Below are 26,333 nucleotides of genomic sequence, written 5' to 3'. Positions count from 1 at the left end.
GACTGTACATTTGATGTATGATGTGATGACTTCATTTGGCCCATCTTGTTGCATGTGGGACTGTGACCTACTGGTTAGAGCTTTGGGCTTGTAATCGAAGGGTTGCCGGTTCGACCCTCGACCAGTAGGAAAAATGTGGGCGGGGGAAGTGGTTGAGCACTGCTCACTACTCTCCCATGCCCACATCCATGGCTGAAGTGCCCTTGAGCAAGGCACCTAACCCCTCACTGCTCCCAAGCTCCGCTGTAGCAGGCAGCTCTGGATTAGTGTGTGTGTACTGTGTGTGTTTCACTAATTCACCGATTGGGATAAATGTGGAGACCAAATTTCCCTCACGGGATCAAAAAAGTATATTTACTTATACTTATACTTACTTATGTACTGTATGCTCACAGAAACCAGCTGCTCGGACCTGCAGTCTTGGAGAAACAGTGCCCAGAAGCCACACCTTTCATGCCATTGGCCAGGACACTGAAAATGTGTCAGAGGAGGAAGGATCGCCAAGGCAACGACGGATAACTGTCGGTAATAAAGTCACCGCTGCCATATTGCATAGAGGCACCTGCATGACACTCCGAACACATTTACTTTACGTACATACTTACATACTTACATACATTTACTTTACTTAAGCTTTCACTGATCCAGACTGCAGAAGTTCATGTTGCTCTGAGAGAGTTCATAAAAAAGCAGGGTGGACTGTGGTATAAGTGGTTGCAGCGTCCATACCACATGATTCGGGTCCAAGTGCCCATGGGGAGAATCCGACCTGCGGTCATTTCTCCAATCCCAACCCATCTCTTTCTTTCCCACTCTTCACTGTCCTATCTGAATAAAGGCAAAAAGCCTAAAGATATACTTTAAAATGCAGACGAATAAGTGGTAAAAAGCATGTTTTTCAGCATTCACAACTGTCCACTGCAGAAGTATGAGGGCTCTCTGTGTGGGAAAGTCACTGTTGCCCCTGGGCCTAAATAGTCCTCACTAATTAGTCCGTGCTGTTGTGCCTTTCCTGTCCCCAAACTGTTAAAACACCATCATTCATGTAGCGGATAGGATAACCCTTCATTAGATTAAAATCCTCTGAGGACAAGAGGTATGCCCAGAATTGTCTGACCCAAGTCCACCACAGACTCATTCTGGGTGGCACCAGATAAGTAGTTTATATAGGCTTCACTATGTCCAGAATGAGCATTTTATTATTATTATTATTATTATTATTATCATTATTATTAAGAAACAATCCATTCAGTCTCCTGACCTCTTTTCTCCAACCAAGAACATTGTAGTTGGTTTTCTTCAATGTTCCACTTGTCATCTGAGGATAACCAATCACTGTGTAGAATTTTTAGGTGGCACCTGAAGTGACCTATCAAATCTGCCTAGTGGCCTATCAGCACTCTTGCTTTTATTTAACTCTAGTTTACCTCAGGAACTGGCCTTCTAAGGAGCCAAAGCCACAATGTTTTCAAGACGTTTCCACATTTAGCCATGCCTAACCATGTTTATAATGTCATCTATTTTTTGTATACCATCTTATAATTCCTTTTGTTGGAACATGGTTATGTGAAGAACTTCTAATCACATCTGTCTTTCAATGGTCATTTGGTGCTTTGGTGGAAAACCCTGTGAAAATATGAGACTGACCTTTTATAGCAGTTAGCAAGCTAGTTTTTGTTCCAAATATTCTTTTTTTTGTGTTGTTATAACAAGCCATTATTGTTGGCTGTTAGCTAGTTAGACTGTTAGCTTTAGATAAAAACTTTTAAATAATAGCTCTGTAAGTGACTGCACTCATAAAACTCTTTAGTTTTGATGATTCATGGCTAAAGCTGTGTTAACGAACAACCGCAAACTGTGCCAATAATGGACCAAATTTGACTGGAACAAATGAAATAATACCAACTGCATTGAAATATCAAAATGGTTGCAGATGACTGCCAGAAATAATTGTGTGTCTTTTATTCCTTTCCAGCATCTTATATACCCCAATCAAAGGACCAAAATGGAAATTTTGCTGGAAAGGTAAGATTGGCCTAACTAATACCACATGTGATATGTCAAAAGTTAACTTACTTTTGACAGTTCAGTTTCATGTAATTTGTGTAAAGTGATACACACACTGAAGGCTTCAGCTATGAAAAATGTTGACACACAAATGTATGTGCCATGTACCTCACTGTCTGTTTGGTGTCTGTCGATATCTGCATCGCATCAGTCTAGTTCATGTCTGTGTAAACGGTCGTAGTTTAAGGGTAGGCGGTAAAATTTAGCACAATAATGATACTGGGGCCACGTTTTTCCTTTTGCGTTTCCATTTGTCCTTTGACCTGTATTTTATGTCATCTAATTATGTTGATAACAGAGAACACCAAATGGAGTAAAGCCATGCCGAGTCAGTGGAATTGGGCAGTGGGCGTATTTGTCAGTGAAATTGCTTCCTAACAACAATCTTTTCTTTAACGATATGCTCCACCATTATGCATGAACATTCACCAGAGTTTGGCAACTGGCCAGACCACACAGCCCTGATCAAATGGTTACTCGCGCAACTAGCGACGTTTGCCAAGACTTTTTTGGCACAAGGCATGTTTTACAGGAGATAAAAATCCATTTCAGTTATTAAATGTTGTGTAAGGAACACAACCGAAATTGGCATGATCTCATGTTTCCTTCTTTTTTTTACAGTGGACTATACAGCAGCCTAGATACAGCACGTTATTGTGCTTAACCCACAGAGTAATAAATAATTAATTTGATGGTGAAGATTATATGATGCTCCTTTAAAGCATTTTGAAATTGATTGTGGACTTTAACACTTCTGGATATGTATAAACTGTGTTTGATGGTCTTTTGGGCCTCCACCGTCGATTTCAAGGCATCATTGCCACTGTCGACTTCAAGGCAGTGCTGCCACACCTAACCCTAACCCTTGCCTAACCCTAGTGCCTTCCAGGCAGTGCTGCCTTGAAATCGACGGTGGGAGCCCAAAAGACAATATATCATAAAGCGTACATAGTATATGTGTGTACACATGCATGTGTGTGTGTCTGTGCCTTTGTATTTATGTGTGTTTGTGTGTGTGTCTGTCACCCTTTCTCTCCTTCTTTCTCCATGTTTGTGTGTGTATGTATTTGTCTGTGTGTGTGTGTGTATGTGTGTGTGTGTGTGTGTGTGTGTGTGTGTGTGTGTGTGTGCGTCTGTGTATGCCCATGTGTCAATGAGTCTGGGGCGTATGCTCACACACGCCCGTCTGCTGACCATGGCTTTTGGGATTTCTGCTGTTAGGAGTCGTTGAACGGGCCACGGGCCAAAGCTCTCGCCGAGCTCAACACGGAGGAAGTCTGCCAGTGGTTCAGCAGCATCGGCCTCCACCAGTGCCTGCCCCTCATTAGAGGTAAAGACTTTGCTGCCCCCCTCCCTCCCTTCATCCACCAGTGAAGGGAAAAAGCCCCAGTGGCTCCCCACGGCCCCGGCCAAGGGAGGGACCCGCTGGCCCCGGCCCCGGTCCTGATCCTGGCCTCTCCCTTGCTGACGGTCTCCTCACCAGAGTCATTCGAATGCACTGTTTGATCTGTCACACTGCGGGCAGTATGTGTGGGCGTTCGCCAGATTACTGGCTGGGCCCCTTCGACTTGTGATTGCTTGGCAAGGAAGGGGACTACCCACCACAGCTCGTGGGGCAGTCAACACTTTCCACATTATGCGAAACATTACATTTTCAGCCCTTGGTTTGTAAACAGAGTTGTAAACCCTGTTTTGAATATTTGGAGCCGATGTATACTGTAAAAGATTTATAATCTGCAACAGGAACTAAATTTGCTTGGCTTGTTATTCGCTTTGTTTACAAAACTGGAAGAAAATGCTCACTGATGCAGTTCCACTATAGGACTTTGGCAAGGCACACAATTGGTCTAATATAGGTAGTGGATTCGTGACAAACCAGGGTGAATTAACTCATGGTACCCGGTAAACCTCCTAATAGAAGGAGTCTTTTGGCTTCATTTTGCAGGGTAAATGAAGTCATAGGGCTATTCTATTAGAAGGTTTACCACATCCTCTGAGTTAAACTACCCATTTTTGTCACTAACAACTATGCAGGGTTCATGCCAAGAGAGTCATCATTGCCCATGGTCATTTTATCTGGTTAAAGTTAAACAGTGGACTAATTCAATGTATGGATTTGTTTTCTAATTGTTAAATTACTTACTTACTTTCTTTCTTACTAAACATGACTGTGTGCTACAGGAGCTCATCTCAGTGGCTCTCAAATCGCCTCTATTGACCTGAGCACTCTAGAGCTCCTCCAGGTCTCCAACCTGGACGACAGAGAGAGGCTCCTATCTGCCATCTATGAGGAGCTTCATCCACCCAACACGGCCTCTCAGAGAGTGGACTCGCTTCTAGGTAAGTGTCAGCAGCATGAATGCAAAACTATTTCCCTCACTGCAAGAGGAATGCTTCTCAACTGGACACTCCCAAAACCATTGCACCATTAAGCTATGCACACGTGTGCCAAAACAGCTGACTGTGCACAAAGTTCAGCTCTGTAGCACAGTATATCATTTGTCATTGAATAAATGAAGATGGATGGCAATGGTGATGCTCACAGTCATGTCTGACGTTGTTTTTCCGTGCTCTCTCTCTCTCTATCTTTCTCTCTCCCATAGCAGCGTTTGGGCCGCACAATGTCGAGAAGTTTACAGCTGCCCTTGTGTCCATGACCAGATCCCACTCCTCGCCCCATGTCAGCAATCTAAACCAGTGCTCGTTCAGGTTCAGGTAGGGGAGACGCATCATTGGCTTTTCTCTCCGTAAACAAACGTGAGTTGACCCCGTGCTTGAAACTAGGGGCTCTGTTTACTGTCTACAGGCATTGCTGTGTTTCTGTGTTTCTTCTTGTTTGTCATGGTTAAATGGCATCCAAATGTGGCGCATAATTGGTGTGGTACCATTTTGCCCATAAAGCCGGCAGTAAACGAAAACAGATTCAAATATGCTCATATTGTCCTAATATTTGACTTTGTAGAAAAGCGGCTCTTGAACACAAATATTGTGGCTCAGTATGCATACCTGGGTAATGATTTTGTACCACAAATATGGGTATTATGTACAAACATTTCATTATACTATTAGTGATGTCTCTGTAGTCCTTAAGGCAGTTGAGATATAACTTACAATGTAACTAAAGTTCCTTTTGTCAACATGACTAACTTTAGTCAACATGAAGTACTGTTCTTTTTTTATTTTTCTGCCACAGCTTGTAACATACTGTTTATTTCTCAGACAAAGAAGTGCTGTTGCCCAGAGAAACTCACAGCTAATTGAAGTAACAATTAAAGGTACATAATATTAAGCAAAGTTATGAATATTCTGCTTTTGTTTATTAATATCTTCAAAGAGAAATATACATCCTTACGCATGTTACGTGTTGCTAAATGTTTCTCTGAAATGGACAGTGTGTGCATCGGAGCAGATCGTACACCTTCGGACACCCAAGGACACAACAGTGGGTAAAGTGCTGGAGTCATGCCTGAGAATGCTTGGAAGCGAGGAGGAGAAGGACTCCTTCATCTTGAAGGTCATGGAAGGTAAGGGAACACTTCAAAGATAGGGTTAGTATTAACATAATATATGTTAATGATGCTGTTATTTTATTCATGCATAATAAAAATAATGGTGCTGGTTTTGCCATTGCTCTCATTTAGGGACACATAAGATTATAAATTTGCATATACTGTATATCTAATTGGCATTGACATTTATTCATTAATCTTCCAAAACATTCTATACTGGGGTTTTGTCATTGTGCTCAGTCATTGCACATTTATTTTTTGCTAAATGTTTTTTTTATCATTGTCATTTTATTGTCTTGGTACAGATGAGCTGCCCATGGAGCAGCTGGTTGGGGATGTGCTTGGCACAGACAGTCGACTCATAGAGCTGCTTCTGTGCAAAAAGGTAAAGGCTTGTTATCCATGCCAGGGCAAAACCCCTTATCATAATTATCATAATTACATCGTAGATAGATATCAAACCCCATTCTCCTCCAGTTTTATTTTTTTGGTACCACACCAAAGATTACTTTGTACAACGTGTCATTCTACAGAATGAATGAACAACCAATTATCTATAATTTCGACAAGTGGTACTGGAAATGCCTTCTTTATTGTCTCACAATCCAGGATTTGAAAGCCACCGCTGGCTTCTAGTTTCTTTTTTTTTCCTGCAACATAATTTTCTAGTTTTTATTACTGAGATACGGGTCCAGTTGCAGCACAGGCACACAGTGTGTGTGAAATGGGACGTCGTAGGATGGAAATGTGCCTGTGGATGGGTACTATTAGGGAAGAATTAGCCTGTGCCTCATTTGCGCTCAGAGTTCAGTGAGGCACCTGTGGCCTTTGAAGTGTTTGCTTCACGGCAGCTTGACCGCTCAAGACCACCGTGTGCGAAGCAAACAAGGGCCGCTGCGTTCAAAACAAACCATTTCAGTGAGCAAAACAACCATCTGCATGCACTGTGCTGTGCTTCCCTGAATGGTCTTTCACATGCGAGCCTCTCTTTCTCCTTATAGACAGGCCCAATCACGCTCCTGGTTCGCATCAAACAGGTGTGGCTGTGCTGGCACTCAGCAGGTGCCAGCGAGCAATGGCAATATTCGAGGCCATGCCTTTTATGTGGTTGTGCAACATTATGCCCTGGCATGCAGATGCAGAGCCATCCGATCTCCTCCTGGTTTCTCTCAATTCAATCCAAATTGCATTAACTAGTTTTGCTTGTTTCCATGGTGCTCCGAGCGAAAAATCACAGGGAAGCGGTTCTACCCGAAACTGCCCTTTCACATGAATCGCATATGTTTGGAAGTGTTTTTTTGGTTTTGGGTTGAAATGAAAATCAATCATCCGTTTTGCAGAATCATACTGTTTGTCCTTTTGACACTAATGACAAAAAACTGTGCGTGCTTTTCAAGGAGAAACCAACACAATCTGAGCTCTCAGCTTCGACCCCAGCATGTCCAGTCATGGACAACTGTGATGTAGAAAACCAGATACAATGCTGCAACGATGAGAAATTGCAAGAGTTGAACCAACAGGTGGAATCCCTTCAGAATGTGATCTTGCAGGTAATCTATGGTATTTTATGAGTTCTCTCAGGGGGAAAAATGGCATACAATGTACCAAAGAGGTATTATGCAATCCTGCCTGTAGTCTTTGTTCTGCAATTTCACTGTGGTAACTTTCAATTGTGACATGACTCCAGACTGCCAAGTCCCTTAGGACATCGTCACAGATAGAAATGAAAAATAATAACAAACCACATACAATGCTGTGTTCTTAGTCAGACGCATTAGTGGTTTGTTTATCATAACTCTGCACACACCCAGTGGCATAGCCTGTCCACCATTTTGTCTCTGATTCGACCCTGCAGGTGCAGGAGCTTCATCATGGCCTGGTGGCCTTCTGCGGTGAGCTACGGAATATGGACGCGGAGCCAGACACAGAGGGCCTGAGCAGCGCGCAACTGGAGGAGCAGCTGGCCCAGACACAGAGCTCCCTGCAGGACAAGAGACAGAGGCTGCAGGCCCTGAAGGACAGTCTCAGCACGGTGGCCATACACAGGACGCACAGGTATGGCCACTATAGTCAGACTGAATCAGAGTTTGTAGAGTTAACTATAATGCAAAACAACAACAACAACAATAACAACGTACATTTATAACGCCAGGGTTCTCAAGTCTCACGCAATAGGCGTGAGATACATGCAATTCAACCAGTTCACACGCCACACCTTGTATTACTCATGAATTTAGATTTTTTGAACAAAATTACTTGCCTGATCAAAATGTTAAAGAGAACAGACTGCTATGGGGAAATATAGCCAAATTTGACTTTTTTCAAGAACATGACATAAAATAGCCTATTATCACATAATAACACTAATGGACAAATTTTTCAAATGAACTAATTTTTCAGACAAAATTCAACAGTGAAAACTAGAGAGAGAAAGAAACATGCACTTCATATCAAAGTGCGCAACCTCAGCTTTCCGATGATCCTAGTGGCTAGCTGCTATTACATAATATAACATTATGCATACAGTTCTGCTTCCATCTCCACACCGGTGGAATGTCTCACAAACTCTTGACTCAAAATATGACAACCCATATATCCAAATAAACAGACCTTACTGAATACAAGGAGGTAAAGCATTCCAACTACAAGCCTAGTGCTTTATCATGGCACCAAAACACTTTACAGTGAAAGGGGAACCTGACTAACCACCACCAATGTGTAGCGCTGGTGGTGTAGCACCATAGACTGTAAAAAATATGTAGCACCCACCTGGGTGATGCACGGCAGCCATTATACGCCAGAACACTCACCACACACTGGCTTGAGATGGAGAGGGAGGGAATTAATGAATGTGCCAACTACACATGTAGTGATAATATAGGACGAAACATAGATACAATTCATAATCAACTTTCTAGTCAGGGAAAACAAATCCAGTTGGCATGTTAAAGGATCAATACACAGAACAGCCAACAGAACACTTCAACAGCCAATCAAATTGCACTCCATTTTGTGGTGAAGCAACATGTTTTTTAGACTAAAGTCTGGCTTGGCCTGGACTGTGTGTAAATATCGGAGTTCTTCCCCTTCAACACATATCGTCACAACGGAGTGACGGGAAAATGAACGTTCTATCTGGGCTCATTGAAGTCAACATGGAATTTTAGAACCTTAAATTGCTGTGGAACAAAATCTTTTGTTAGAATGTTCAAAACTCCTGTGCTGAAGGATTTAGTGCACTCACACAACAGTTGGAGGACTGTGAGGAGCACATTCACTGAACTTGACAAAAAGAGCACTGTGTGTTTGACTGTCTGTAAATGCTTTTAATCAAGAGAAAAAGCCCATATCAACTTACTAGTCAGGGAAATATTTCCAGTTGACACGTTAAAAGTTATCATGTTAAATATAATTCAGGAACATTGCCCCGTACAAGTTGTATCCAAACAGCAGAAGGAGGGAAAAAAAGATCTTTCACTGATAAAATCCACAGAGGAAGTATTGGAGCTGACACAGAAGTGTATACAACATGTTTTCCCAGTGCCTCGTTGTTCAATCACTGCCCCGGAGCAGGCAGGATTTATTGGGTGTTTTTGTTTGTACGCATAGGGCTCTACTCTACAGATACCAGCCAGGCATGTCTAAAAATGAAACAAAGGAAAATCATTCCCCACCACTCTGGGTCCCACATTAATCACCTGATAAGTAACTGAAAACCGGACCTCCCTTGGGCACACACACATACTGCTGCCGCAGAGCCATTAATCAACTTTCCCCTGAGCACCAGGGGAAACGGGCACAGATGTCCATATGAAGCTAATCAATGTGCCTTTGAATCATTTATACGCCGAATCCATCTCAGTGAGGGTTTGATGTGTAACAATAGCTGAGGTGGCTGCGAGTGATGTACGTCAGGAGACAGAGAGCCAGTTTGACTCAAGTGTCATGAAAGAATGGCGACAGGCATGAAGGGGAATAATTTGATATGTTCTTTCAACTCTGCAGGAGGGTGGAAGTGCGTTTGCTGGAGAAGATGAGACTGAACTGCCATGTGTTTCAAGAGGAGATCACCTTAGTTCACCTGAATCGCCAGTTGGCTCATCTTCAGGTAGCCCTCGAGGAATGTCAGGTCAAGGTACCGTAGTACAATCAAACATTCATTTTTGACTCAGTAATCAGCATTAATAATCCTTGGTTAAAATATGTTTATGTAATTGCAAGTCATCTCATGTTTTTTTCTTATGTTTAATTAATTGTTTATGGTATGCACAGTCTTTAATAGGGTCTTCCTAGTTGACTAATATCATGTTTTTCACCCCATAAAAATATGCTGCAACTCATTAACTGTTTTCCGTGGACAAAAGCACTTTGCAATGCACACTTTGCAAAGCCTCTGATCAGGACATGCGCTATCTATTAGCGGAACTTATTAGAGATTCCGTCTCTGGACATCTGTGACCGTAACCATGCCAACCGTTTTAAACACTTCTGACAAAAGCCGTAAAGGTGGGAACAAGAGCTTGTGGGACCTCTACTAGCATGTTTACAGCTATCTGTATGTCCCAATGGGAGACTCCTTTCCTAGCCTCACCCCCCCCCCTTCTTTTTTTAATGTGGTTCTTTCATCCCATCAGAGCGGACTAACGAGGTGCCATGAAAGGACACACGCGGCTCAGCTTTGAAAAGCCTCCGTGTCACGTTGCCGCCCTGGGGCTATGGTCTTTAGGTGCTGAGTTTGTGGGAAAAGCGGCCGTGCTAATGTTTATCATATGACCTAATCAGAGTTAACGCGCGGGTCAGACCGTGGAGCAGTCTGGGAAACTAATGGAGCTGGAAGCCTAATAAGGAGCAGACTGCCGTTTATTTGCACTAGATTACAGACAATAAGGAAATATTTCATCACTGGCTTAATCTCGAGGATCCATCAAAGCTGGCGAGCATCAGTGGAAGAGGCCAGAAGATGTAGGAAGGGAGGGAATGTGGTAGGAGGAGGGAGAGGAGAAGGACAACAACTGACGGAAATTATTATATATTGGCTGCCTTAAAAAAAAAAGAAAAAAAAAAGAAACTGGGTAGACACAGGACCTAGGCCTACAGACCAGCCCTGGAAGGAAATTGTGCAAAATTCCCCCTCCGCCTCCACCCTCCACCCCCACCTTCCCCCTCTTTTAAATGGACTCAAATTCTAAACAAGTACTCTTCGCTCCACTCCTTATGTTGGACGGCGGAGGTACCCGTGGCTAAGGAGTAGAGTTGGGTTTCACCCTTCCCATGGGAAAGGTGGTCGAGATACAGCAATTGTGGTCGAGCTCTGGAGCTCCCCGAAGTTAGCCCTGCTTTGATTACTCCCTGGTCCCGGTGTCCTGATGGTGATTGTGTTGAATAGATCCGGTGGCGAAAAGATTAGAAAGCTAATACTTGCGGCAGGTTTTGGCTCGTAACGGAGCACATGATGATTCATAGGGTTAGCATTAGGATGCGTGCTATCGCTACCCAAGCCCATGCTAAACCCATTATTATATCTGACAGCGTAATACTTTTATCATCACTAGCAGCCACACTTCTCTAACTAACCCTGGAAGCCATTCTCCTGCATAACAGACTCCTTGGCTTGTCTGGGGTTTGTGTTACTTCCCTGAAGAAGGGAAGCCAAAAGGAAAGAAAAAGCTCCATAAATAGGCCCTGTCTTTTGTGTCATTGAGCCATTAGCCTGGCTAAATACATTATAAAAGCAAATAACGGCTAAATACTGTTCCATTCAAGAAGATTGTTGATTGTTGTCAGTACTTACTGTGTGACTGGCATACTAAAGAGGACTATTTAGCATTAGTAGTTAATCAAAGTTGACCAAGCGCATCAAGATGTCATTTTGCCCCCTTATACCTGCCTTTTGATGGCTTTCCGTGGTTCATAAGCTATATATATATTAAAGAGTGCATTCTTCTGGTTAATGGCATGCATCTGGATGAATGGGAGCCTCAAACATGAAGATGAAACGCATGTTTCTTCTTCCTGTGTGTCTCCCATAAGGTGTTTCCACCAGACTTCCTCTATGGGATCCCCATCTGGCTTCTCTCTGTTTGGGTGTGTGTGTGTGTGTGTGTGTGTGTGTGTGTGTATGTGTCTGTTGGGGGGGGGGCCTTAGCAGCCTATGCTACGAGGCATTCACATCACATACCAGCAGGACAGGCAGGGTTCCCACGGGTCATGGAATTTCTGGAATATCATGGAATTTTTGGAAAGTCTATTCCAGACATGGAAAGTCAGGGAATTTTATCATTTTTGGGGCAAAGTTATACCCTGGAAATCCAGAGTTCTCGCGAGAGCACAATGGAATTGTCTCTGCGAAACACTCTGGCAATGAGCAATGATGCATGTTACTTTTTCCCCTTGCATTCCAGGGAACCAGCTAAACTGATGAAGACAGTGCTGCAACGTTGGAGGACAGTACACATTGGTTGTAGTGTTATCCGATTGCGTCAAAGTCCGAAATCATTCAGACTAAACATGGTCTAGTGTTATCCAATTGCGTGCAGTGAGATTTTTAAATGCATGCTTCTTGCCGCCCCTCGAGTTGGGCCATTACATTGTTCGTGGCCAGACCCTTAAAGGTGCGATTTGTAGGATTGTTACCAAACGTTCTGTAGGCCAAAATCAAAACACTGGTGAATGTTCTCAAGACTACCAGACGCGAGCCTCTTCTGGGTTGCCAGATGTAAAGACTTAGCTAACGTTAGTTGACCTGCAGCTGCTTTAACGTTTCTCCAACCATGACCCAGCTACACATTACGGAAACAGTGAAAACAAAAAATACCTCTCTAACCAACGTAACATATTTAGCTGAAGTTAGCGATGCAGATGAAGTTTAGCCTAGCCACATAACTTTCAGTGTCCCGCCGGCGGGACGGTTACCCCACTCCCCCACCTTCCCCCAACATTCTAAATCAATTGTATGCACCATATTTCTATGTAGCATAGTAATGTTATACACCATTTCAAAGCTTTGAATCTTGGGAATCCAAAATCCAACTTTTTTCATGTACAATCTGTATAGTGCTTTACATTCTCAGATTAATCGTATTATGTCTCAATTAAATTTGATCCAAAATGCCCCCCTCCCCCCCTTCCGCTTTTGGTGCTACCCTGACTTCTGGCTGCAGTGTAGCTGCAGCACAATAAGTAGATGCAACATATTGGGTACTGAAATATTCACAAGAATCCATAGAAATTGAATCTTCATGTTGTGTTATCCAATATTAGTTGTACAGATGTATAGTCTATCTTATACACATTGAACCAACAAAGTAAATGCAAAAATAGAGACATTTTTGTAATCATTCCATATTTAGTGTAGTCATTTCATATCAGAACCCCTGAAGTGTAATTCAAATACAAGCATGAAACCTCAAAGTGTTACCTTTCATTTGAGACCAGGATTATGCTTCTACACAAAGGGGTTCATGTGCAGTAAGCATTTGATTGTCAGTATGCATTTTGGATAACAAAAAGTCCTATGGGGAGTATCCATAGGCATTTTACAAAACGCATGGGCATACCTTGGCAAATAATAGTCTAAAGCACTCATATTTTCATTCTATATTGATCTACTTTTGCACACAACTTCACAAGACCTGGTACTAGGGCTCAGTTGTGTTTCTAAGGGATATCAAGAGACCTAGAGGGCTGAAATGTGGTCAGTTCAGAGATGCTTGTAATCCGGCAGAAAGAAAAAACTATATTCTAGCCTCTGTAACTCTTTGTGAGTACATCACACATTTATTTAGACTGTTTCCTACGAAAACTAGAGGTTCTCAGCTTTCTATAAAGGTCCAACATTTGATGGTAGGCCCCAGAAGAGGTGGGAACAATGCCCTTGTAAATAGGCACAGTGCAATTTCAGGCAAAAACTTGAAATTCTTTTTGATAGTTAAGAAGCTAGGCTACCTGTTGTGGAGAAATATGGCCAGCCAGCTCTGCGTCAGACTTGATATTCTTCGTTTGATGAAGACGTCACCATCTCAGGAAGCTCCTCCGATGTCCACTTAATGTGTTTCTTGTTTTAATTTTGGAAATTTGAGACGTTCATGATTACAACTGACAGCTGTTGACAGTTGGCCTTTGCTAATTTGGCAACCCAAATAGGAGGACGCGCTAGCCCATTATTAATACGCTATTCTAGAATTAATCGTTCAAAACATAAACGAAAATTCCAAGAGATTCCGCCCCGTAACTCATTTTTTTTCATGGGTTTTACAGGGTTTTACGGGTTAGAGTAATGTTGTCAAATAAGCCATTACTTCAATTCATCGTGTTTCCTTACTCTCTGACAACATATGGTGATCATTTTTGGAATGTTTACAGTTTATTTTCCATTATTTCCTACATACTGGACCTTTAATCTTTCTAGATTACCAGGGTCTGGATTTTCCAGGCTAGCAAAGTCATGGAATATCAGGGAATTTTGTTGTAGCAGTTTAAAATGTATTTGCCAAAATACATCAATACAAATATTTCCATGCATAATTGATTTATATCTGGTTATTATCTTTACTGCTTGCCCATCTTTGTTTATTCAATGCCCATTTATTCATCTCTAGCCCTAAAAAAGTAAGATTCTTGAATGCTACGCGGCTGCTCTGAAATCATTGGTCGGTATATTGTGCCATTCATTATCAGTGTTGGGCAAGTTACTTCAAAATCATAATGTATTATGTATTACTTATTACTGTCTTTTAAAAGTAATTTGTTACATTATAATATTACTGTCTCTGAATTGTAAGGCATTACACTACTATTGCATTACTTTTAAGTTACTTTCACCAAAATATCTAGAAATATGGATTTGCCATTCTAAATGCAGTTTATTACGCTCAATGCAGCTTGCTCTTCCAATGGAGGGAGATGTGGTTTAGCATAATGAGTGAGCTAGGTTTAAGGCTAACAACAGTAGAATGCAATAGGCGCAGTGCTCATGATGCAATACAAGGAACATCATAGTCAGAATTTTGTTAAAAACCGACAAAAGGTCAAAGTCTGCTAAATTGTGATAGAAATACTGTAACTTTAAGGCCTAGGCCTACTCATTAAAATCAATAGAGAGCCTACTATATTGTAAATCAAAGCTTAAAGGAACCGTATGTAAGATTGTGGCCAAAACTGGTACTACAATCACTTTCAAATTACTGTAGAGCGGTGTATCCCCTTCCCCTCCCCTCTGACTGGCAGAGTTGGCAACCGGATGACGAAACACTACTGACTTTGTGATTAGTAGATAGGTGGAGGGTGGCGCATTAGGCCAAAACACAACATGACAACATCAACATCAGTTGAGGGCTGCAACTTCACTTTTTAAATGACAATATCCTGGCCAGACTACTGTTGTCAGTGATATAAGTATTTGAAATGAACATGATATCTTAATGTCTAGTGACATATCAGGGCAATTTTATGATTCATTGAAATACATTTTTTACATACGGTTCCTTTAATAAAGACATGTCAAGATGGTGGCCTGCTGGCCATTTCGGTGCCCTAAGTGAGTGGCTTTGAGTGAGTGACATTTAAATGATAACTCAAACACTCAAACACCTGTGTGTTTTTAAACATTAATTTCTGAAGAAATTATGTTTTACCTATAAATGGTGCACTGTCACTTTAAGAGCATTGATCTTTACGTTGTCATAATGCCCTTTTGCCAGCTCTTGTTTACAAGCCTTATTTGTTTGAGTTACATTGATAGCACAATATTAACAATAATATGCACAATGTTAAGTTGTTTGAAGCAACCTTCATTGCTTTGGAAATGGAAGTATGCAATGATGTTGCTTCACATTTAGTTTTGCGAATACAAGTGAATTATGAGCCTGGTATCCACCTAGCTATCTGAATGGAATGCGTTTCAGTCGACTCAGCATATCATGTGCTTCATGTAGCCTAAATGCTTGGAAAACGAATTATTGAAGACCCACCAATTCTAGTAGGCTACTACGTGGTGATTGAGAGAACCCAAAAGGTATCAAACTTGCATGTAACATCGTGTTAGTGCATTTTGACATTGTAAACGTTATTGATGAAGAGTGAAACGCAGTTTGCAATAAAGCTATTCATTGGTTACATTTGGGTGCCCCCTCTGTCCTTTGGTGCCCAACGCAAAGTGCGTGATGCGCGTGGTGGGAGCGGTGGCACTGCCAGGCTACACAATCTTTTTCTGCATTTCTATCCCGTTATTCTCTTCAATTCAAGTTCACAGCACAAAGCTGACATGCACAACAGCATAGTTTGTGTTTTATCAAGAATCAAAAAGATTAGCGTGGCACTACTTTAGATGTTTCATTAATTTACTTGTGCTATTTCGCGAGGCATAGAGAGATCTTTCGGTTTCGCACACAAAGTGCACTAACTATTATGTTCTTCATAGCCTTGTCTCTGACAAGCTGAAAATAATGAGCGTAGGCTTATGTCCATCCCGCAAATAGAGTCCGCCTGCGAGTTTGCTGCAGCAATCATACTCAACCAGTATCAGGAGATAACGTTCTACTATTTTGCGCTGATTTTTTCTCCTCTGTTGTTCTCGCATGGTGTGGTGGCAAATATGTATCAAAACAAAACACCCCTTAATTTCGGGTTAAATGCATTGTAACGCGCGTTACTGAAGTTTGTACCGAGTAAAATATTACCCAATTTTTTTTTGTAATGCCTTACATTACCACGTTACCGCAAACAGCAATATATTACAGTAATTACATTACTTTTGTAACGCGTTACACCCAACACTGTTCATTATATAGTAAGTCATGGAAATTCAGGTTTTTTGTCAGGGAAAGTCAGGGAAAAGTCATGGAATTTTTTTGATGGACAGGCCTCACCAGCTCTATCCGCTCATCACTCTGAAACCTGATAGCAGTGGACACACACACACACACACACACACACACACACACACACAGCCGAGAGTTCATGCAGTACCTGTCAATGGGACACCTTAGAAAGCATCCCAAAAATATCCAAACGAAAATGTAAAACCTTTCACTCAGTCTGCATTTGCATAATTAGGCCATTGTCATAGAGACATGTTCTAACATTACTTGACGGGTGTGTCTGATATTGACAGGTGAAATTGATTTATCAACTCTTTAATTAATTGGTAACCTTACCTAACCTTGTGATTGGTGCTGCAGATAGAGCTTTGGTTTTACTACCCTCACGTGTACAGAAGGATATGTGCCTGTCCTTATCACCTGAGAAGGATTCAGGCAGGGTTCCCTGCTTGGCAGTAACCTGTTCCAGTGCTAGGAACTGGCTTGAGGCGGGACATGAAGTCAACAGATGCTGTACCGAACACAAAACTCACCTGTGGTGAGGGACACCATGTGCCTGATCTTGTCTCTTTAAGATTGATGCCAACACTTGTGTTCAGGCAATGACTTTTTCTGCTAGTGTGGAGATTTGCCCTCAGGTAGAATAGGGGGAAGACACGGGTAAGCCTGTGAAGACAAAACAAACGTTTGTGTCTCAAACATGGCTTATTACAACTTGTGTCTTGCTGACATACAGTATACTGTAGGTCTGTCCGTGTCTATTGAATAAGGAATGCATTTGTTTAAACAGTTATCTTCACTTGTGCCAGCAAGTAGAGATCACATGTCCTTTAGCTTAATGGACTTGTGAAAAATGGGAAAAGCCTTGACACTCTGAAACAAATGGGACTTTGCCTGCTCAAGGCAATGGTTTAATGGAATAAGTCAACTGAAGGCCGACCCGGGTCATCCTGGCTAAAATATTGCCTCATTAGGTGTGCCATTACACAGCCTTTGCATATTACTGAGGGACTGTAACACTTCTCAACACATCATGTCTACTGCCATTTTTAAACTTTCACACCCTGAAAGTTTAAACAGTCTTTCCACAAGAGCTAACGGCAAGCTAATGCTACAACACTGTGTAAAGAGTTATTCGCAACTACAATCATTTCTTTAATTTCTTTTCTTTAAGTAAACACACACACTATTTTTGAAACCAGGTAAAGTAATGTGATATAGATCAGTTATTCTCAAACTGTGGTACGGGTACTACTGGTGGTATGCAGACTCTATCTAGTGGTACTCCCGGAGTCTTCAAGATGTTTTTTCATAAAGACAAAATAAACACTTCAAATTATATCAAAATATGTATAATAAATTTAAAAAAAAAACACAATCACTGAAGTTAAATTTCAACTAGTTTTTGACTTTCTTGACCTGACGCAAAACAGTATGTACAATGTAAAATATGTAGTTAAACTGCCCTACACAATTGTATTTTAATGCCGGTCATAATGGTGATAGGTGGTACTCATTGTAAAAAGTTTGAGAACCACTTACTTAGATCAAGTGACTTAGGCTTGAATGCCTCCTAGGCCTGGGAGGTAAAAGAATCGGAATTCATCTCGTTGCAGATGGTTCCAGTGCATGGTCTCACACTTGAGAGAAGGTTGAGAAGATGCCTTCGTGCAGTGGAATGGGATTGGCCGGCCTACCTCGGAGAAATAAAGGAGAAGAAAGACAGACTCAGTGGTTCTGTCTCAATCTCGCTGACTGCACAGATAATAAGGGCCATTTTACTGCACTAGCCTGATCACAGGGCATGCCAGTTTTATCACCTGGAGAGTGGTGCTTTAAAAGCAAAGCTTTTCTTCAGTTGTATGCTATTAAATGAGAGCCTCCAGCATTTCACTGCTCTTGATTATATATGTCGTGTGCTCGGCAGTGTGTGTGTATGTACACAAGTATGCATGCATGTGTACATGTCTCATATGACAACAATACATATGTACTCTGTGTGTGTGTGTGTGTGTGTGTGTGTGTGTGGTTTTTTGCATGTGTGTGTGTTTGTGTGATGCACTCAGGAGGAGAAGGCTGAGAGGAAACAACGCTCCACTCTGGGCCAGCTGGTGTCTCTGCAGTCCCCTGCCATGCTGGTGGCCACCCAGGAGACGCAGGGGCCAGATGGCTTCGGCTTCACCGCCCAGCTCATTAGGGGACAAGGCCTGGTGGTGGTGCATCGCATGGAGGAGTCCCACCTCTGTGTCAGCGACAGGTAGGGTCTCAGACTGCCCTTGATCCTGACTGATTACATACATACTGCAAATAGTCGCGATACTGTTACCAGTAAAATATTTTCAGCTACACGCAGAGGCAGGCTAATAAAGATTGTAATTACCCCCGCCAAGAAGGTTATGTTTGTCTATCCGCAGGACAAAGGGGGGGGTGGGGGTAGGGCAATTCTTATGAAACTTGCTGAAAGGGTGTAGTACAGCGCTAGGAATACCCTATTACATTTTCATTTACATTACATTTACATTACATCGACACGTCTTTTTTCCACATTTGTTAGAATTGTACTCACTAACTGAGTGCCCTTCAGGTTATTTTTGTTATTGTTACTATTACTTCAGCTGCTTTGAGGTTATCTGTGTGAATTAACATTTCCATGTAGTCAAAACATAGAGTCAAATTAACATTTGTTCTGATGATGAGGTGGTTTGAATAAGGGCAACTTGAATAAATAAAGTTTCTGATTGGACTTTGTGAAAAATAAATAAAATAAACTGAAAAAAAGGCTCAGGAGCATCACTTCCCAAAGTTTCCAGTGTTGAGGAGCACTTCATGCTTCGTTCCAGTTTTTTCCCCTGTTGCCATGGAAACTTGTCAGCAGCAGAGACCATAACAGGAAAACACTGAAACGTAAAACTTGGACGCTGAAGTGTGTGAGTAGCAATAGATAAAACAAGAATAATATACAGTTGTGGCATTGTTAGAGTGTTGTGCAGCACACAATGTACACACACACATGTAATATACTGTAGAGTAATGCACGCGCACACCTCCACACACACATACCTCCACACACACTAACTAACACACATAAACACACACACACACACACACACACACACATACACACACACACACACACACACACACATACACACACACACACACACTCACAAACACACACATACACACACACTCACAAACACACACACACACACACAGTACTGAAAGAAATAAACAAGAGTGCATGTTTTTTCTTTCCTTGAGACAGGAGCCACCCAGACACCACAAAGCGTTTTTGAACGTAACTGTGTGTGTTTGGTTACTAATCAGACAATCCCTGCCAACCCTCTTTTCACAGTCAATGAAAAAATACAAAGCCTTAATTTTTCCCTCCTTTTAATCTCCATTCTTTACTGATGGAAGGCTATAAATAAAAACTAACGAAGGCTATGTTTAATGGGCTGAGAGTCTGTTTTAAAACGATGCATTAATATTTCAGAGATATTTTACGGCTAAGCCCTTTGATATTATGCTCACTGCATGGCTGTTAATGCACATAATAATATGCTTTCATGCGTTCCAATCCTTGAGCTGATATCTTAATTTGAACCACAGGGAAATTTTCCTCTCAGGTAACATGGCTTCTTCCCAAAGTCCCTACAGGGCTGTTAGCGAGGCAGCCTCCTCAGGGGCTTTTAAAGGGCATGTCTCCATCACTGTGGTCTCAAAGCCATGCACGCATCCGTCCATGTCTGTCCAGTAGGCATGGCCAGTGTTGGCATGTGAGCGAGCTCCTGTGGTTGGTTGGCAACGCTGCCCTGCGTGAGCTGCAAAGATTATTAGGACTCAGATTATTCTGGGCACGGGGGCGTCAGCGTGGTGGTGGTGGTGACGGTGGCGGAGATGGTAGTGGTCAGAGATGGCGGCGGTGCAGATGTGCTGATGTCTGCCTCTGCCTGTCTGTCTGTCTGTCTGTGTGCTGGTGCTCCCCGCAGGCTGGTGGAGGTGAACGGGGTTAGTGTGGTCGGCAGCGGAGAGGACGAGCTCCAGGCTCTGCTCCGCCACCAGACCACTGCCCACATCGTCGTCCTGCGCAGACCTCCTCCTAATCCTCCTCCTGTCCAGGAGCTGCCTGCTGATGCTACTGCTGCTGTTAGCGCCCCCCGGAGCACAGGAGTTTACACTGCAGTCTCCAGATGACAGACAGCAGGCTGAGCAAGAGCATAACTTCTTCCCCTTCTTCTCGTCCTCTCTTCTTCTTGTCTCCAACTTTTTCTTCCTCTTTTTCCCTTGTTCTTTCTTCTTCTATCTGTTGCCTTGTTTCTCTTTGTCCATGCTTTATGTTGTGTCTTATTTTTGTGACCCTTTCTGTGCCTGTTACCATAGGGATTAGTGTTAGGTATTTGTTTCCTCTGCTTCAATGAATGTAAACATGTGCATGATTTTTTTTTAAATCAAATGTTTTGTATCATATTTGACTTTTACATATCATGTTGTTTTTAAAGCAATGGCAGTACTGTGGCACCCTCCATATCTGTGCTCAGTGTAATTGTAGTTGTTTTGGTCAGAGTAATGACTGTATTGCAGAATATAATTTGATATATTTTACAATGTCATTCAATGGTTATGACTTCATGCTTTGGTAGATACTAATGCACTATCCATATTTTCTATGGGTGGGTGGATCACACAAAATTGTCCCATAAAAATAATTTTTCATGGGAAAGGCAGAAAGTTGAGACTTGGGTCTTACTCACCCTTAACGGTCAGTTAGCTCAGTAAATCAATGTCAAAGTTTTCTCTTTGTTTCACTTTGTGAAAAAGGAGAGGCAACCGGACCAGGACAACATCAGCCTAATCCTGAAACTGATAATGCCTCAGAAATCTATACAGTGTAGTGGTGATTCAAATGATTGATCCACTTCATTTGACTTAATTTGGTGTATACATAATATGATACATGCATAACCTTGGCCAAGGTCAAAGGTACATACCGAGGGGTTTCAGAAAGACATATGGCAGAGACCAGACTCTTGATTTATTGCATTGTATTGCAGTCAGTGCTGCAGAGTGGCATAGTTCTCTAGCTCTTACCACTCATGTATCTTTTGATTATCCTCATGGAGGGCAAAACTGGCAGAAGCAGGGAGTTACAGTCAATGCTTTTCTGTCTCTCTTTCATTTCATGGTCATAGTTTTCCCTTGAATTGGTAGAAAACATTGAACTTCAGTTCTGCATTTTTTTGCCCAGAGAAATCAGTGTGAAAAACGACTTTGATAAGAACATCAAAGCACTTTTGGTCATATGTAAGAATACAAGATATGTCTCACACACATACACACACACACACACACACACACACCTCCACCAGACAGCGATGACCCAGCGATGCGTGACCCAGCTCAGTTCAGCGACGAGAAGGGAAGTATGTGGGTAATGTGCCATCCCTAAAGCCACCTCTGACCACCGCCGTCACAGGAGGAATTCAGCATCCGGTCTTATGGTCAAACTTCAAGGGATCACCATAAGCTTATTAGGCAGAAAGAGAGAGAGAGAGTGAGAGACACAGTGGTTTGGCTGGCATATGGGATCACCAGGACTGTGGGGGTGTGGCGGTTGGGGTGGGCTGACCCGACTTCTGACCTCCTGTCTGCTGGGGAGGAATTAGGTGGTCATGTGGAACCCACCATAGGAAGACCACAGAAGAGTGCCTGAAGGGAGACAGGACTTCACATTGAGGGAAACAGGGGTTTGGGAAGTGGGAGTGCATGTCTAGTGTCCCTGTGTGTGTGTGTGGTGAGGCTCTTTGTGTGTATGTTGCCTGTGTGTGTGTGTGTTAAGGATGATTTGTATCCTGTTCATTTTATTCTAATTGAAAAAGGTATCCACAAAAGCAACAGCATGTCATATTAGCTTTCCCTTGACATGAAATGCATTGCAGTTGGCAATGGGAAGGCCAAACATCTAGACTAGAATAAACCTGTGCCTGGTGATGGTGATGATGACGGTACACCTTTATAGGCTTATAGGTTAGGGTGTGGAAATGAAGACTGCTTCTAGTGAAATCTCCAAAAGCCAGCTAACGCTTTGACTCAGCACAAGACAGGTGTTTCTCAGTCATTTACCACATGAGTGCACTGGAATCTCCATGCAGTTGGCAGGTATCGACCGAGAGCGATAGCCCATCAGTGGTGCTCTGGGCTCTGCATTTTTGGATCAGGATCAGGGGATCAGGACTCAGCTGGCCCCTCCGAAGGCACAGCAAGAGCGAGGAGAGAGAGGGGTGAGAGGGACGTGTAATAACGGCTTTGAGAGGAAACAACTCGACTCACTTCAAGCTCCCATAAACAGTGGTTCTGGCGAGAGAAGAAAGGCATCCCAGGATTCTCAATTACCCACACCCTACTCAACCCCACCCACTCCAGTCATGACACGTCTCATAAAAAACCCTCATCTCTCTCGCTCTTTCTCCCACTTTTTTTTTTCTTACTGAGAAAGAGAGAGAAAAAAAGAAAGATCTGGAAGGAAAACAACAGAATGTGGCTCAGCAATTGTCAGAGAATGAGAGGAATGGGCACTGTGGAAGGGAGAGGTACGGCTAATTGATAGTGGTCAAACGTTCCGCTACAACCACGGTCACACCATTACCGTTGACTGTTGCCTTAAACATCTTTATGCCTTTATTTTATACTAAATAAAAGGGCACAAAACAAAAGGCAAAGGACATAATGCATAAGGAAGGGTGTGTACAATAGCCAACAGCTTCATGTTTGTGTGGAACGGGTTCAAGTTTGATACCTCAAGGTTAGTAATAATCTAATAAAAACTGTAATTCTTAGTCCCGTTGTTATGTTACAGATGGTTTATGAACTTTCCTACATTTATTTTTGGTATTGCCCACAAAGGCATTGAAATGTAATTCTTTTGCTTGGCCCCGTTTGTAGCGGTGAATGGCGCAGTTGGATCCGACTCCAGTCTTATCCATCGGCGTTCACGCTCACGTGAAGAAACACGTCGGCGACCACACTGGCTCTCCTACTCCCATTGTCCTCCTCACTCTCCACCCTCGACCAATAGACTCACAGATAAACAGAGTTGGCTGCTGAACTTTATGGAGCAAAGATGGTTACAGATGTATAGCACATTTCTTGGGTGTGTGTGTGTGGGGGGGGGGGGGCGCAAGTCCTCTGTTTGCCAAAAAACCTCCATGTTTGTCTTCTATGTGGTCTGAAGACGCAATAAAAGGAGTTGGGTTGTTAAAATATGCCTATTTTTGTGAGGGTCCTCCTCTACAGAGGAAGGGGGAATTCTTGTACTCTTCATATTTTTTGTGGTGCGAAGGGTGGATGGGTTGAGGCCGGGGTGTGTTCATCATTTGTTACGGCCGACTTTGAAATTGCCCATGACAGACAGACTCAACGCACACACACACACACGCATATAACTGTGACCGATGCTCAAGTACCCAAACAACTACTCAATCATACAACATATTCCACCACTCTATTGTGCCATAGTGTGCTCTATTGGACACCTAGGATGATTTCCAAAACATTTAAGTCTTAAAACAGTGTAACAATGGTGGCACTGATATGATTTTTCCCCTCTTAAAAAAGGCACTCTCTTCTCTATGGCATGGAAACCCCAAGTCTCCCTAAGACTGGTGATAACCCGAAACAAGTTCTTGAGGTTTATCTCCCATCTCCTAAGCAATAGCTCATGCTTCCTAACCTTTCCAGCTTATCGTTCCGGTGATCTGTAGGATTTATCGTGGGATCCCAGGTCTTCCCATCCATTTGGACTTCATCTCACCCCAGTCCTCTAAACCCCAGGTTATAAAGCAGCGTCGTCCACTGTGAGGCCCTTGTGCGTGTGCATGTAGATCGCAGCTCGCAAAATCCCAGCAGTTGCTGCTGTGATATTTGAAAGTACAAGCGATCCAGAGACCGCACTACTGTTGCGTTTACTCCCAACCTCCCTAATCAGACAGCAGTGATTAATGGCATCGCACGCATACTTTGCAGCGCGCTAGCTGTCCAGCATCTGGAGCCCGGCCTGCAGCAAGCGAGGCGTACAGTAGAGGACGTTAAAATGGAGTTTGGATCGGATTCCGCGCTCCCAAACTCAAACCCTGGGTGTCATAGTGTTGATCAACAGCTCACACTAACGACCACACTGTCGACCGACGCATCAGTCACAGCCTTTTCATCTCGTCCACTTGCAGAAAACCTCTGCCCGTTCCCATCAAAAGGTTATGCTGAATATGCTTATGATGCCTATTCTGTGGCAGCCACAGTTTTCCCCCCCTTAATATAAATGAATGCCACCTTGGCCACAATTTTCTGCTCCAATACTCTGCTTATCCTTAAAATAGCAACCTTACTGTAATACTCACTGACATAAACTTAAAGTGAATCCTAAGGTCTGGCACTGATAATGCCAGAATGTATTGTTAACCAGCAAACTGGACATCTTATACCAAAAAGGTGGTGGTGGTGGTGTGTGTGTGTGTGTGTGTGTGTGAGAGAGAGAGTGTGTGTGTGTGTTTGTTTGTGTGTGTGTGAGAGAGAGAGAGAGAGAGTGTGTGTGTGTGTGTGTGTGTTTGTTTGTGTGTGTGTGTGTGTGTGAAAGAGAGAGAGAGAGAGAGAGAGTGTGTGTGTGTGTGTGTGTATGTACGTGTGTTTGTGTATGTGCGTGTATGTGTGTGTGTGTGTGTGTGTATGTACGTGTGTGTGTATGTACGTGTGTGTGTGTACAGGTATGTGCGTGCGTGTGTGTGTATGTGTGTGTGTGTGTGTGTGTATGTGCGTGTATGTGTGGGCATCTGTTCTGCTTTAGCACTTTGAATCCAGCCACCTCCAGCCCCTCAGATAAGACGGGAGAGAGACTGAGACAGAGACAGAGAGGGAGAGAGAGACAGAGGGGCTCGGCTGGGCTCCTGCTGCACTTCCAGGTGCATCTCTATGCACAGGGCTGCCTCCCCCTGACATTTAAAAGCTCCTGGCATCCGTTTGAAGTAGGAGAGAGGCATTAACTCTGGTTTCCTGCCCCAAATCCAACACAGGGCCAATAAAAGTTTGCACAGGTCTGAAAAACCACACAAAAAAAGAAGCCATCTTATCCACAAAAATACTGAACAAACAAGCCTGGTATTCGCTGTTGTTATGAAAAAAAAATGAACCCCCATCCCAGTCAGCCACCAGCCAGGTACCCCCTTTACCCCTCCTACCTTAACCCTCAAACCCCCACCACCGTCTACCCCACAAGGCCTCAGAGCCAGCCTCTCCTTTCCTGTCTGCACTGGGCTTTTCTCTCTCTGCCCTGATCTTCTGGGCTGTGGAAGGACAGAGGCCCACAAGTCTGCAACAAGTGAGTGATTTGCTCTTAAAGAGCTTGTGAGACAGGGAGTATCCCCTCACTCGCAGGCTGGAGCCAAAGATTTCCGTTATGAGATGAGGGGAGTTTTCTGTGTGAGCGAGCGCTGGCAAGACCCGGCTGGATTGGCCTTGCTTGGTTTGCCTTGCTGGCAGCGATGCTCTGTCTCTCCTCTCTTTCTTTTTGTTTCCCTCTCTGTATCTTCTCTTCCTCTCTCTTTCTTACTATCTCTCTTTCTCTGTTTTTCCCTTCATAACTCCCTCTCTTCCTCTACTTCCATTTCTACCTTTCTCTCTCTCTCTCTCTCTCTATTTTCCTCTTCTTGACTTTCTTCTCCTTCTCCCCCTCTTTCAGGCATCACTCCGTAGACTCAGTAAATATGTGGCCTGGAGCCAGCTGGGCCTTAGCAGATCCAGTCTCGTGTTCTGTGTGCGGTTGGAGAAACTCCACGATCATTCCGTGGGATCTGGAGGAGCCGCTGGCGTGCAGGCGGAGCGGCCGCGTCCAGGAAGTGTGGCCGCGAGGAAGCAGGGGCGGACGCGCCGAGGAATGAACGCACCGAAATGA

The 26,333-nt window shown here is 43.1% G+C and overlaps 1 protein-coding gene across 1 annotated transcript; it reads left to right on the top strand.

The window, feature by feature from the left end:
- The first annotated feature begins 477 nt into the window (after positions 1-477).
- Positions 478-26,333, top strand: LOC143124752 (uncharacterized). The gene is made up of 14 exons (XM_076286459.1): positions 478-505; positions 1,976-2,025; positions 3,289-3,397; positions 4,249-4,407; positions 4,671-4,782; positions 5,287-5,342; positions 5,460-5,591; positions 5,882-5,961; positions 6,974-7,126; positions 7,432-7,631; positions 9,582-9,711; positions 18,460-18,650; positions 20,386-20,578; positions 26,121-26,333. Exons 1-14 carry the CDS (start codon positions 478-480, stop codon positions 26,331-26,333), a joined length of 1,806 nt encoding a protein of 601 aa, XP_076142574.1.

Source organism: Alosa pseudoharengus, unplaced genomic scaffold (assembly GCF_046254945.1).
Source record: "Alosa pseudoharengus isolate Yale_2024_CS ecotype anadromous, Long Island Sound unplaced genomic scaffold, YU_APseudo_1.1 YU_APseudo_1.1_scf_15, whole genome shotgun sequence".
Classification (NCBI taxonomy): domain Eukaryota; kingdom Metazoa; phylum Chordata; class Actinopteri; order Clupeiformes; family Clupeidae; genus Alosa; species Alosa pseudoharengus.
Note: the sequence above shows the minus strand (reverse complement) of the source record. Positions and strands in the feature narration are given on the sequence as shown.